At 38.9% G+C, this 15,220-nt stretch overlaps 1 protein-coding gene across 10 annotated transcripts in view; it reads left to right on the plus strand.

The window, feature by feature from the left end:
* ST7 (suppression of tumorigenicity 7) overlaps nt 1–15,220 on the plus strand; it is a 263,640-nt gene that overhangs the window by 220,090 nt on the left and 28,330 nt on the right. For 8 of the 10 annotated variants that reach the window (XM_057504700.1, XM_036905695.2, XM_036905696.2 and 5 more), the window contains 2 exons: nt 7,613–7,685; nt 9,136–9,238. In XM_057504700.1, the coding sequence (XP_057360683.1) occupies nt 7,613–7,685; nt 9,136–9,238 (176 nt within the window). Of the gene's footprint in view, nt 1–7,612; nt 7,686–8,436; nt 8,573–9,135; nt 9,239–15,220 lie in introns of all 10 variants that reach the window. The other 2 variants (XR_008998535.1, XR_005028842.2) reach the window with 1 other exon arrangement.

Genomic DNA, 15,220 nt, shown 5'->3' on the forward strand with positions numbered 1-15,220 from the left:
AAAATTTTCCCAAGATTATTATATTGAATACAAGTTTGCTATTATGAGCATTTATGAATTTTGAGAACTTAAGACCATCCCCTGAGGCAGCCTTCTCCTTCAGCGGCAGCATTCCCGTAAAGGTCCTTGGAGGCCAGGAGAGGTTTGGTTTGTTTTCTTTGTTTCTGGCAAAATTCTACTTCTCTTCAACCTTGTTTCAGCTTTTACTTTTGCTTTCTTCCTGTTGCTGTTTTTCATTCCCCTGCTGTTTTAAATAGACTTCTAGATTTAGAACACCAGTACAGTTTCATGCGTTCTCCCGGCATGCCACAGCAAAGATAAATGCGGTACACGTGTTGAGAAATCACAGTCTTCTGACTCCTTAAAACATCCATCAACACTAATCACCTTTGGCTCCCAGAAGGTAAATTAGATATAATGTTTGCATATTAAAGGAAGCTGATATCAAGTGACTTGAGATGTTAGTACATTAATTGAGGATTTCATTCAGCAACACTGACCACCAACTATGTTTCAGACATTGTTTTGTGTTGATGTTTCAGACATTGTTTTGTGTTGTGGGTACAAAGTGATAAAGAAACACAGCTGTTGCTTCTAAAGCACACCATGTAAGTAGGAGAGGGAAGTACAAGAACAGACAATTGCTATGAAGTACATAGACCGTCATAGAGTTTAATCCAGGATGGAAGGATGCCTCAGCCAGGGGGAATGGTGGAAGCCTCCTCTGTGGAGGTCAGGTCTGAGCTGAGCCAAACAGTGAAGGTGCTGGAAGCAAGGAGACCATAGGGGAAGGTTCAGGATCGGCATGTCTTGTATGGAGACGCCATGTGTCCCACAGAGCAAAGGGATGGAGGAGGGCCGCAGCAGAGGGCTGAAGATGCAGGGGTGAGATAGGGACCAGACCTTGTACAGCTTTGGGTCTCCCTTGGATTTAATTCTAAAAGCCATGGAGAGACATGGAGCTAGTTTCTGTAGAGGAAGGTCTTCAATCTGACTCCAATGTGAAGAGGATACATGATGGATTCACATTCTGCCTCTTTTTGACTTGAGGTGGCTGAGAGATCACATGGTGTGGAAGTGCTGAGAAGTAAGTAGTGGCTGGCCACTGAAAGGGAACAGGGAGGTGGTTTCAGACACTCCGAAGAGCCAAATTCTATCCTTTAGGGAGACATTTGCTAGGTTTTCCAACTAATACATACAAAAGAGTATTTAGAGAGTTGGGTTTTTCTTCTTTAAACAACATGTGGGAATCCCAGAGCAGAAACTCTTTTATTTCCTGGGTGATCAAAACTTCCTATATTAAACCATAACCACTTGATTTCATTTGCTCTCTGGTGGTCTCTTAACTGCAGGAAATTGAGGCCTATGGAGCTCCAGCATGACCCTTAGGTAATCTGTCTTTGGGGAAGTGTAACTAAGACAGGATTGAAAGTATGTCAGGACTCATGCAACCCATCAAAGAGTAGAAGTCTACCTAATTCTACTGAATCAGGACAGTGACACAAGGAGAAAAAAGGTGGAATGTGGTGCACAGGTGGAGTGTCCGCTCATCTCTTACAGATTGTGAATTTGGAGACGGTGAATCACACAATGAGAGTGCCTGCATGTGTAGATCTACAAGTAATCTCATTCATTAAAAGCAAAGCATCTGCTAATTCTTGCCTTGCTGACACTTCAATTACTGAAGTAGTCAGAGCCTGAGCATAATTAATAACCTAGATTTTATTCTTACCCAAAAGGAAGAACCTTAAGAAAAGGACACCATGTTATCTTATAGTTCCTAATAGTAAAAGAAGGGAATGTTAGGCGTAGACATGTTACTTGAATCTAAAAACAAACAAACAAAACACAAAAGCCACGCTTTTTTTAATTCAAAGGAAAGATAAATGTAAACTTGTAAATGGAGATTCAATAGATAGCTTACTTTGTGCTGATACTATTTGGTAAAAGAGGCATTAACTTTTTTTAAGTGGGAAATGGTTCAAGAATGAGGGAGTTCTAAAAGATGACAGTATAATTATTCCCAATGTGAAAAAAGTGTGAAGGAAACAAATGATTAATGTATATGAAAAGATCAGAGTGACAAATAGCTAAATAAGCATATACAACTGAGGTAGAAACCCATAAACAGGTGTTCAGGGTGGCTAAAGTCCAGAGAAACTCAGTCTCAAGATTATGATTGTGAAGCTGTTTTCCGACCTAAATAAAGAAGAAAGTATAAGAGAATGTTGATAAGGAAAATGAAAGCAAGTACCCCACTGGCAGTATGGGGTGGGGTGGGGACATGGACATAGTATTTACAAGGCCACTTCTGTCACTGATTAGGCAGCTCTTAAGTGTATCTTTGAGCTTCTCTGGGCCTGTGTTTCTTCATCTGTAAAGTAAAAGATTTTTGAGGGATGATTTTCACAGGCATGGGCTATTGTCCAGTTCCTTGAGCTATCTTGGAGTACTATTTGGAGATGAAAGTAATGTGTTAATAAGTTGAGAAAAATATACAACTATTCATTCCTATTTTCTATTCCCCTCAATACTTTGGATATATATATATATTTTTTTTAGAATTTCAGCAAATAAGTCAATCTAGTGGAGTTCTAGAAGAGATAATTATGTGGTTTATGAACACTTAGGAAAGAAAGAGGTGATTAAAGACCAACATGCACTTACTAAGAAATTTGTGTCAAATAAAAACAGAGGGGATAGTGGATGTGAAAATATTTCTACTTTATACAGTAGTAATTAAGTGCTTCTTATTAATTTAAATGTCCATTTTCCTTCATATTTCTGAATTAGAAGTATGCCACAGAAGTATTTATCTTTATTTAAATAAAGCATTTGATGTTTTTAATGCTATCTTTTAATGTGGAACAATGTGGTTATTATACCTATCATACTGTTAAAATAAATGGTATAATTTAATGGTATAAGTCATACCTTAATAAATGGTATAATTTTATGGTATAAATGATATCGTATCTCTTATAACCATTAATAAATGGTTGCACATATACCATTGCAGACTATTGCAAATTTAGAGTGATGTAGAATACCATTCCTGGATTCTCTCCTTGGTATTGCCATGGTCAGTTTTTTAAAAAAAAATCAGAGCTTATGGACAACATAGCATAGTTACAGATCATGTGCTCTGGGGACAGCTCATATTTGTTCTAACCATGTGATATTGGCATATTTCTTAACCATTCTATTCCTCAGTTTCCCAGTCTATAAAAACAGAGCTAACAGTAGGTCCTGTCTCATAGGATGGTTCTGAGGGTTGCTAAACAGCAGAATGGGTGTAAGTGGTTAACACCAATACCTGGCACTTAATAAACCTTGACAAATGTTAAAAGTAATTTTGATATGATAATGATCATATGGGGGAGGTAAGTTTATGGAGTACGTGGAACAAAGCCGTGGGTGGCAGCCTGAGCCAGAACGATGACTGACAGTCTGGAGTGATATGCTGAAATCATTACGGTTTAGTGGGTTAGATTTCATTTTAAGATTTGAAGTTTAATGGAGTCAAATATTAAATCCTGCTTACAGATTTAAACATATTCATGGTTTAAGTGAAAGGGAAAAGACCTGACTTTGGGTAAAATCAATTTGAATATAATCTGGGGGGTTTTTCTTGACCCCCTTAATCACAGGAACAGAGGAGGGCTGCCCCGCACCAGGGCCGTTCTAGCTGAATTCAGAAAGGCGTAGTGGCCATAGCTTCTTAGGCTGTGTGTTTCCCCTGAGCTCTGTGCTGCTCAAGTTTCAGGGGTTTGGAGGATCATTTCCACTTGTAATTTTCATATTTGGAAATCACCCATGGTTCTGTAACAAAAACAAGCAAGAAGTTCCGAAAAATATATCAGTTGAAGAACTATAAGTATTTATTCTGGACAAGATTAGGTTTAGAGGAAATATTCTAACCATCTTAATATTTGAAAGGCTGATGTGAGAAATAATCAGATTCTGTTTTGTTTTGTTTTTTTTGTGGAAGGCAAAACTAGTAAGTCATCTTTAAATTAGGATGCATAGAGAGAATGCAGGGAGCCAGAATCTAACAGGCAAATAAAATGTTACCAAGGTTAGAATGAATTGAGAGAACTCAGCTTCAGAAAGTACATTTGTAGGTTTTTTTAAAATTCTTTTTTATTGAGATATAAATCACATATAGTAACATGCACATTTTATAAGTGTAGAACTGGATGACTTTTCACTTTCATATACACCCAAATGATCACCACCCAGATCACAGAACTTCCCATCATTTCAGAAAGTAGCCTCATATCTCCTTACAGCCAGTAACTGCCCTCCAACTTAGAAGTAACCATTTTTCTGACCTCTACTACCATGTATTAGTTCTGCAGACTTCATATAACCACTTTGGAGAACTGCTTACCAGTTTAAACATACGTCTGCCATCTGACTCAGCAATTCCATTTCCAGTTACAGATTCAAGAGAAATGTGTGTGTGTGTGTGTGTGTGTGTGTTTAGAAAAAGCTCACACAAGAATGGTCACAACACTTTTATTCATAATAGCCCCAAACTGGAAAACCATCCAAATAGTCATTAGCAAGAAAATAAACATATTGTATATTGTTTATCATTGTGTGGTATATCTGCACAATGAAATACTATTGCGCAATAAGAAAGAATGAAGTACTGATACAGGCTACGACACAAATGGATCTCGGAAACATCATGCTGAGAGAAAGAAGCCAGACATATAAGAGTACATATTCTATGAGTCCAATTATATTAAGTTCAAGATTGCAGATTTTAATGAAAGACTTTCATGACAATTTGATTTTGCACATCTCTGATGCGTGGAGAAAGTTCTTCCCCTTTCAGAAAGGGACCTGTATGAAACACAAAATGGCCAAAAAGTGGAAGGAAAATTAAATTAATGCCAGCAGTTCAGCTTTGCTTAAGTGAGAAACATTCATTTGTCATTCCTCATTTCTACAATGTGATATCTCATTATTTCCTTTCCTGTTAATTCCTCCTCAAATTCTCATTCTTAAGGGGACTTTCTGGTAATAATGGTAGCTACATGCCACTTACAAAAGACAGAAAGGAACTGCACAGTTATAGCCTGTTTATGTAAAATTGGACTTAGAATGACTTTGAAATTTTCTTCCTGAAATAAAATTTCTGGGTAAATTACAAGCAATATGGGAAAGCAACTGATTTGTTATTTCCTGCTCAAAACTTCTGACCCTGCCATTTTCATCACTACTGTTAGCCACTCTATTCTTCTTATTTTATCCATTGCCCTAGTGGTCAAAGCATAAAGTTATAGCAGGAAAACAAACCTACAGAGATAGAGAACAGATGAGTGGTCACTGGGGGCAGGGATGCATGGGGAAGGTACAAATAAGGGAGTAGCACAAGAAAGTTCCTTTGGAACAGTTGTGTATTTGGATAGTGATGGGGTTACAGGAATCTCGCCATAGGATACAATTGCATAGAACTGTACATACACGCACGAATGCATGTAAAAAGTGGTGAAGACTGAACAAGGTCTGTATCTGACTTAGTAGTACTGTGCCAATGTCAGTTTCCAGGCTTTTGGTATGTTAGTTACAGTTAAGTAAGATGTTACCATTGGGGGAAGCTGAAAAAAGCATTCACAGACTTCTGCGTATTATTCTTACAACTTCCTGTGAACTTATAATTATTTCAAAATAGTAAGTTTCAAATTTTATAATAGGCAGCAGCAACCAAGTCTCAGCTGTTTTTTTTTTTTAAAGAACTGAAAGAGGTAGTGCTCATGGGGCAAGCCACCCATAATTAGCTTTTTCCTAAAGGTAGTGTATATGGTATTTCTCAAAGGTGAGCCAGAACATGTAGTTTCTGCCTCTGATGTAGATGTTGGGCAGTTATTAGATTAAACTATGATTAATGACTGCACACTGAAAAAGAAACACATTAACTTTCATAAAGGTGTGTAAGTGCATCTGGTTGACCTGGGGTTTGACAGCTCTTCCTTTAAGTTCTGCCTTTGTCTGTGCTGTCTGGCTCCACCAATAGTTTTGCCCATGAACTAGCTTCAGCCAATATGTAGAATAGAATTTTTCTATTTAACATCACTGTTATATATATTTTTTAAATAAATAAATAAAAATAGTCCTTGAATTTTTAAGTAAAAGGTGTGGACTTTTCAGTAGAATGTGTATTATCTGCCAATAACAATGAGGGACCCTGGCAAACAAATACTTAATTCCTCAGTTGATTTACCACGTAGGAAGCAGTTAAATATTTGGATGTTGGAAAAGCAATAAGGCAAATCCATGAGCATCCAACATTCTTTTTTTTTTCTCCTTAGTCACAAGCACACCATTTTACACTATGCATATGGTGGTGAAATTTTTTAGAATATAATTTATGAGGTCAGGGTTATAAAGACCTCTTTCCCTTTCAGTTCTTGTTGGTATTTTCTATGGTTATGTATATTTTATCAATGTCATTGAAAATTCCTTCAAAGAAATCCCTCATGCTGGAATTGGTGGTAAATACTTGCTATTGGATGAAGGATTGTTTTTTTATTGTAGAATTATTTTCCTCTGCTGCTATTGGCTAGTTATGGGACTTGGCTTTTCATCCCTACTGTAATGTAATTCTTTCTAAGTTGAAGACAGCCTTGTGAAGAAACTTGCAGGGCATTCCAGGTGTTAAGAGTTCCTCTAACCTAGAGTGGATTTTGCAACCCTGAGAATGGCATAATTTTACTTGGTCTGAATTAAGAAGGTCTTTCTGTGTCATAGTATAAATTTGATTGAGTGTTAAAGAGATACTATTGTGGTAAGAAATAGAATCATGATGTAAAAACAAATACTTCCTCCAAAGGGTCTAGCTTTTTGGGGTTTATGTACCCTCAGATGTAACCTGTACTTTTGTCTCCCTGTAAACTCATTATCTGGGTCTGATTCCTGCTCCCACCACTCCATCTGAAATGTTCTATACAAACTGAGAGGAACTGTTTTTCTGGGAAACCAATCAGTCTTCATATGAAAGGGGATTTACCATGGATTTGAATGAACAAATATTGTACAGTTTTCTAAAGATTTCATATATGTATATCCTTATATAGCTTTCTCATATATATACGTTACACTTTTAACAAAAAACTGAATATAAACTTCTTGAAATTTAGTGCAAAAGGTATCTAGTTTAAAATTGACTACTAGAGATATATAATTTCTTTTTTCAATCCAGGTAATATTTTTTCTTTACATTAGTACTTCATATGCTTGATGAGACATTTTTAAAAGTGACACAGAAGCCCTATTGAGGGTATTCATGTACTATTTAAAGTTATATATTTATAGCTGTTTGCTTAAATAAACTCAACATATGAAAATCTATATTTTTGAAATAGAAGGATTGCTAAAGAGTCAGTCTGGAGGATTTTATACATGAATTATTGACAAAAATATGAACTCCCCTTAGTTTCACATACCACCCTGATACATAAGGAAAAGCTATGCACTGTATTAAAATATTCTTACTTTATGCTTTATTAGACTTACATGATTACAATGCTAATGTATTAAAAATCATTGCTCTTTGTTTCTGCAAACCTAAAAGAGTTTCTACTTTCTTTTTCTCTCATAGATATAAGCTTACCAAAGTCGGCAACAATATGCTACACAGCTGCCTTGCTCAAAGCGAGAGCGGTCTCTGACAAGTAAGTGAGTAGTAACTTCTGTGGTACCAAATGCCTGACCCGATTTAAAGCGATGAGTGCCTCTGAGGGCTTTCTCTGGAAGTTTCTCTAAGTCTGTGAGACCCCTGCTTATGAGCATGCATATTCCAAGACCTGCTGATCCTTTCTTTCAGTACTAGAAGAAGGGAATTTATATCCCCAAGCATTGTAAGGGTGTATGGGTGCCTAAAGAGGGATATACTTGAAATTCTGTGCCTCTGAGGTGACTTTGTTTTTGTTTTTGTTTTTGCCAGACAGTAGATACAAAGGGCCTGCTTGGGACTTATACAAATGCCTTCCCTTTATTCATTTTTTTGCGTATTCTTCCTTCTGCAGTCCCAGACCGGGTAGTAGTCCTAACAAAACTACAATGGCAGAGGGAATGGTCATCTCCCATTCTCCCCTCATCAGCTCCAGACTGACTCCCCATCCAGGGTCTGTTCACTCTGAACTGCCAACTTAGGGGGACATTTGCGCATTTTGTTCAGGCAGGTGACTGTGGCATAGAGAATGTCCATAAACACCCAAGATGACTGTCAGGTGAAAGAGAATAGATGGCGTAACTGTTTTTGAGTTCATAAACGCTTACATTTCCCCAAACAGTCCCTCCGTAGTATTGCTAAGGAGCTAGCAGGAAAGAAAACAGCCTCTGCTATGTCAGACAGGTTTGCTGTTAAGTGTGTGTGCACTTCAAGACCGAAGTAATTTTCTTTCATTCTTTTTTATCCTGTAGATCGCCAGTACCTACTGCAACATCTTTTCTCCCTACACAGCGACTCCAGCTTGGGAGGGCAGGGCCAGGGTTGTCACAGCTTCCCCTGTGGTGTCTGCCTGCCAAGCACAGCTCTGGAGTTAGCCCTGGGTGTGAGGTGAGAAAGAGATTGCATGGTCTGGTTTTTTTCATTCGCCCGGGCAGATGTCTGGCCCGCAGTTTGGGCATGCGCACGCCCCTGCCAACCGGCCCCAAGCAGGCTCTCCTGCCGCTGAAGCTGCAACGACTTAACCCTTTATGCAGCACTGATGTTGGGCCGGGAGCCTCCTTTAAAATTCTCCCCAGTTCTGTTTTTAACCAAGTGCGCTCTTCTGTAACTGAGCTCCCTCTTTTTCCTACACTGTCTGCTCTCGTCAGCCCTGAGCCCTCTCCTGACCTAAGCAGGTACCTTGTAGAAAATTTAGTTTAGCTACTTAGACAGAGACTCAACTGGTGAATTTAATTCCTGCCATGATTAGATGCAAGCACGCTTTCTGCTTCTGCTGGGGTTTTTTGGCCTCGGTCTGAGGGGTCACTCAGAGGTTCCATGTAGTGGAGGTGTGGAGAGCTCGCGCCATTGGCTCGCTGTGGTTTTGTGGGCCCACGATATGTCAATGCCTTTCCGGGTTGATGCCCAAGCACTGGTCCCACCTGGATGGTGTTTGTCTTTCTGCATTTCAGGTTCTCTCCCGAGGCTGCATCTCGGCGGGGACTGAGCACAGCAGAGATGAACGCAGTAGAGGCCATTCACAGAGCCGTGGAATTCAATCCTCATGTGCCAAAAGTGAGTCTGTGGAACCCCCACAGGAACTCGTTGAAATAGCAGAGAAGTGTTTAGTGACCACCATATCGTGTCTTCAATAACACCAGTTATAAAAATATGAATTGTAACCAATGAATGAATGTTGAGGCCCTTGAGAGTCTATGGTTATCAGCCCCAGTTTTAAGCAAAAGATAAATTCAAGCAGCTCTTAGGCCGATTTTGGGCTTCATATAATAAGGATAAATTGATAGACCTACCTTAGGCAGACCAGGTCAGGAAGTCTAAAATTTGAAAAATATGGAGGTACCAATAGTATTGATGCATTTGGTAGGCATTTCAACACCAGTTATAGTCTTACCTAGACCCAATTCAGGAAATGAACCTTGTTGTGAATATGAATGGTAAGAAATACTGACTAAAGTGACATTCTATGTCTCTATAAGTAAATGATAGTTAATCAGTATTGGCAAGAAGATAACAGGGAAAACCCCAAAGTAGGAGAAGTATTTTTTTTATGTATGAGTGCTGTTTTAGCAGGTATGTGTCATAGGAAATATTTGTGTTAATGGTTAACCATGTGATTGACTAATAAATGCCCACTATTTCCCATGCATTTTTTTCTGAATCTGATTTTGAGGGAGTCAAATCATGATAGAGGGTATTTCTATAATCTTTCATGCAGGAGATGAATGTGTTTATGAGTCACCCGTATTTGAGTGCCTGCTTGGCACATCAGTGAGGGATATCATAAAGCACATTTTGACTTCTAGGAAACTTTCTGCAGTCCACATCAGGTACTACAAGGCATAATTTTCCTAGCAAAATGTCTGATGAAGACCTTCACTGGTGAAAAATGATAAAAGAAGGCTGTTTTCTCGTTCTGTTGCAGTACTGTAGCAAAAGGATGGGGTGGTCGTGTATGAGATGATTTATGCAGTTACCAGCTTTCGTTTATTGTGTTGATATCCAGAGTGACAGAGATAAGTGATCTCACATTACTCCTGAGGTTTTTTTTTACTCAGGCCATGGTCATCTTTTCACAAAATGAGAAATGAAAGAGTGGTGCACAGGGTGTGTTTATCTAGCTTAGTCCCAGGGGATAATAACCAACATGGTGTTTGTAGACTTAATTATTGTATATAGAATGGTATAGGGTAAAATCTCTTAATATTTTTCCAGCTAACTTAAAAATGTTCATTCAAATTTTATTAAAATTTAAAACTAGCCAGTCCTAGTGTCTGAGTGATTCCCAGGGCCCAGCAAAGGGACCAAGTTTCCAGAGCCCTGAAGACAAGGGGTAACACACCTAAATATGGACTTATTTTCCACTCCACCTTCATTGGCCAGACAGCTGCCAAGAACAAAGGCCGTATCACCTGATACCTGGCAAACAAAAGCAGTTTTGCCTCCTGAATTGATTGCTTCTCTGAGGTACCCACAAGTGTTTTTGGGGAGAAGCTTCAAGAACAAGTTGAGGAGCAGCTATCCTTTATCAGACAGGAGAGATTCCACAAAAGAATTTGGATGTTATGAAGGAGGCAATGGTTCAGGCAGAGGAAGTGGCTGCTGAGATAACTAGGGAGCTGGAGAAACAGGAGAAGAAACGGATGAAGAAAGAAAAGAAACGGCTGGCTGCAATTGCCCTTGTGTCTACAGAAAACAGCAGTAGCGCCCCAGAGGAGTGTGAGGAGACAAGTGAAAGACCGAAAAAGAAGAAAATGAAAAATCCCCAGGAGGCTCCCCAAGAGAATGGAATGGAAGAAGACCCGTCTGTCTCTCTCTCCAAACCCAAGAAAAAGACATCTTTTTCCAAGGAGGAGCTGGTTAGTAGTGGTCTTGAAGAGACAGCTGGCAGTGGAAGTCTTCCCAAGAGGAAGAAATCTCTCCCCAAAGAACCAGGTAGTGACCCTGAAGAGTCAGCAAATAGGAATGTCCCCAAGAAAAAGAGGAAATTCTCTTCTAAGGAAGAGCCACTCAGCAGTGGACCTGAAGAGGCCACTGGCAGCAAGAGCATCTCAAAGAAAAAGAAAAAATTGCAGAAATGATCCCAGGAAGATTAGACTGGACATTTCCCTGGCTGGGCATAGCCCATGGTGACATTTCCACCCCACCTCACCCCCTATATTCCAGTAAGAACAAGCTCACAAGAGAAAAAAAATTTTTTTTAACTAATCATAAAAATAGCCAAGTGACAGTAAACTTAGATCATCAATTAATATTTATTGAGTGCCACACCTCAGAACTGGAAAATAAGTAAAAATAGTGAAAAGCCAGGGTGTCTGCTCTTAAGCAGTCAGTTATATTCTGAACACAAGGATTTCTAAAGCTTTAGACAGCAGCACATCGGAAGGAGCAAGCCCCTCGTCACAGACCACACTGTGGTTTCCCTCCCAAGGGGCTGCAGCTGTGTCCCCAGCCCCACAGGAGGCACACGCTCTTTGGTGGCTCTTCAGGACCCTTCATAATCTGACCCAACTTGTTTTTCATTTTTCCCCAGCTCCTTTTAGCAGTCTGTTCATTGCTCCAGAAACATTCTCCCCCTCTTCCCTCTTTGCTTCCTCTGAGGAAATCCTATTTTTCCTTCACCCCCACCATTAAGTCACTACCAGGAAGCCTGTACCTTCCTCTTCCCAGAATTAGTCTCTCCCCTCTCTGGTCTCTCATGGCAGTGCATTGATTATGTGCTTACTGTGTACCCTCTTTTGAAGGTGACTAGGGATATTAGCATCTTAATGTTGCTGTGATTTTCAAGAACTGGGTACACAGCTCAAAAAGGAAAATCTCTAAACCACTAGAGGTTATTCTCCATTTAAGGGGGATAAAGTAGAGCTTTGAGTTTAAATGGCCTATTGTCAATTTCTTAAAGAAAAGTTCACTCATGATGTTGGACGAATGAAGGGCTACACTCACCTCGGGTCTATACCTTCATCTATGTACTGTTGTAGTTTACTGGCTTTTTAGCTTTTTCTTCTGCTTTCCCTGCAAATATGCTTCCCCACCCACACTGCTCTTCCTTAGCAATGCCAAGATTTACATGGTGGGGGAGCATTTCTGTCAGTGATTCACACAGATCTGAGATTTCCCTAGTGCTGTGTGTTCTTAGTATGCCACATCTACATCACAAGGCTTTCCCTGTGAAGAGACACATTTTTGGTTTGAAGGATGTTGCATTAATGCCTTCAGGGTGTTAAAGATAAATTTTTCATCTTCAGACAAGTTTCCAAAACAAGACTAAAAGTACTGGTTTGTTACAAGCATATGTTTTTTCCCTCTGTAGTGGTATTATAAAAATAAATTCTTTTTATATTAGAGAAAAGTAGAAAGAAATCATTCATAATCCCATCATCTAATCCTATTTAAGACTATTTGCCTCTATGCATTTTTTTCTATGCTTTTTTAATACTTAGGAATCATAGTCACACAGTATATTCATATTCTAAAAAATTAGCGTGGGGCTCTGACCTTGTACTTAATGGTTGGGTATTGGGGGTATATTTATTCTTTCTTAGTGAGGGTCATCAGATTATCATAGTTCTTTGACCTTAAAAGGGCTATGCCCTAACTTAACATATTAAAGTCCAAGTCTTTTAGCCATGTGCCTTCAAACACTTATAATATTCTTAGTAACTGTTTTCTAGATGATTTACTTCCCTTTTTTGTCATAAAAAACACATTCCATGCCATCTACCCTCTTAATATATTTTTAAGTGTACAGTCCCGGGTTATTAACTGTATGCACATTACTGTACAACAGACTGCTAGAACCTTTTCATCTTGCATGACTGAAATCTATACACATTGAACAGCAGTTCCCCATTCCTCCCTTCCCTCAACCCCTGGTAAAACCATTCTACTTTCTACTTCTATGAGTTTGACTCCTTTAGATACGGCCCCCAGGTGGAATCATACAATGTCTATTCCTCTGTGATGGCTTATTTCACTCAGCATAATGTCCTCCAGTTCATCTGTGTTGTACCATAGGTCAGCGCTTCATTCTTCTTTAAGACTGAGTAATATTCTCTTGTGTGTGTCTTTGTATAGGTGTGTATATAAATATTTTCTTTATTTGTCTGTTGATGGAAATTTAGGTTGTGTGCTATTGCGAATAATTGCAATGAACATGGGAGGGTAAATACCTCAAGAGCCTGTTTTCAGTTTTTTTGGATGAATATCCAGAAATAGGATTGCTGGATTGTATGGTTGTACAATTTCAATTTTAAAAAATGTTTTTTAATTAAAATTTCCCATACTGTTTTTCATAGTGGCTGCACCATTTTACAGTCCCATTAACAGTGCACAGGAGCTTCGGTTTCTCCACTTCCTTGCTAACACTTGTTATGTGTTTTTTGAATAGCAGCCATCCTAATATGTGTGAATGATTATCCTGTTATGGTTTTTATTTGCATTTCTTTGATTATTGGTGATGCTGAGCATCTTTTCATGTACCTCCTGGCCATTTGAATGCCTTCTTTAGGTAAATGACTGCTCAAATCCTTTGCCCATTTTTAATCAGGCTATTTGGTTGGTTTGTGTTTTTTGCTATTGGATTATAGGTGTTCCTTATATATTTGGGATATTAACCCCTAATCAGGCATAATAGTTTGCAAATATTTTCTCCTTTATACTGGTTGCCTTTTCATTCTGTTGATTGTTTCCTTTGGTGTGTAGAAACTTTTTATTTTGAGGTAGTCCCACTGTCTATGTTTGCTTTTGTTACTTACGGTTTTGGTGTTGCATCCAAGAGAACATTGCCAAGACCAATGTTACAGAATTTTCCCCTGTGTGTTCTTCTAGGAGTTTTATAGTTTCAGGTCTCACAGTTAAGTCTTTAATGCATTCTGAGTTGATTTTCGTGTATGGTGTAAGATAAGGATTTATTTTCATTCTTTTGCCTGTGGATATCCAGATTTCCCAGCACTATTTGTTGAAGAGAATGATTTAATTCTTGTTCCTCTGTTGTAGACATTAGGTTGTAGTCAAGTCCAATAGTGAGCCTTTCTGGGCATAACGATATTTTAGTCTTTAGGATTTTTTCCTTAGGATAGAATAACAGAACAGGAATTACTGAGTAACATATAGAAGCACTCTAGGGCTCTTGCTATTTATTGCCAAATTGCTTACCACCAAAGACTGTAGCAGTTCACACTTCCATCAACAGGTGACCATTTCATCACACCCTCACCAGCATTGAGCAGCTTATTTAAAATAGAAAAAAGAAAAGAGAAGGAACCCAGAAAACATTTGTGATTTTTTTCAGGTACAAATGGAATTCTGTTCTTTTCGTTTGCATTTCTTTGCCACTGCTAGTACGGTGGACCATTGTTAGCCATGTGCATTTATTCTTTTTGAACTGTCAAGCCCATTATGTAGGCTTCCTTTTATTGCTGGGAAACATATAAATTATAATAGTGGTGCAAGGGATAGCAACTTAAAAGTAGACCTGTGATGTATCATTGAAAGTGTTCAAAACGAGGACCCCCACCCCTCTCTGTTCACGGACCCATCTCTTCCCCTGTAGCTTCAGCTCTGTTTTTGTACTTGTAGGCTGAGTGGAAATGGAGCCTGCCTAGAAACATTCATTACCAAGTACTTCTTGGACTGCCCTAGTCTGAAGAAGGACAGCTAGAGAGTGTGACAGAGGCACCGTGGTGCCCAGGACCTTGAGTACCCACAGGGTCCCTTCAGGCTTCCAGATTTGAGGAAAGACTCTAGCATGTTCTGGCTATAGCTTTTTTCAGGAATCCCCAATTTCTATTGTTTGGTAAATCCTTTGCTATGGCTGATTAAGAGTTACCTATTTCCAAGCTCTGTCTTGACTTGTTCTAGCATAGCCAGCTCCCTGCCACCAAACAAGAACAACTAATAATAATTTTTTAAAAAAATAATAAACATTTTTTTTCCCTCCTAACACAATCAATTAATTAAACCTTAATGAAAAAGCAAGTAAGAGTTGAACTGCTCTGATTGAATCTGAGATGAGAAGGCAGGCGGCTGGGCAGCCCC

The sequence above is a fragment of the Manis pentadactyla genome, chromosome 7 (assembly GCF_030020395.1).
Source record: "Manis pentadactyla isolate mManPen7 chromosome 7, mManPen7.hap1, whole genome shotgun sequence".
NCBI lineage: Eukaryota > Metazoa > Chordata > Mammalia > Pholidota > Manidae > Manis > Manis pentadactyla.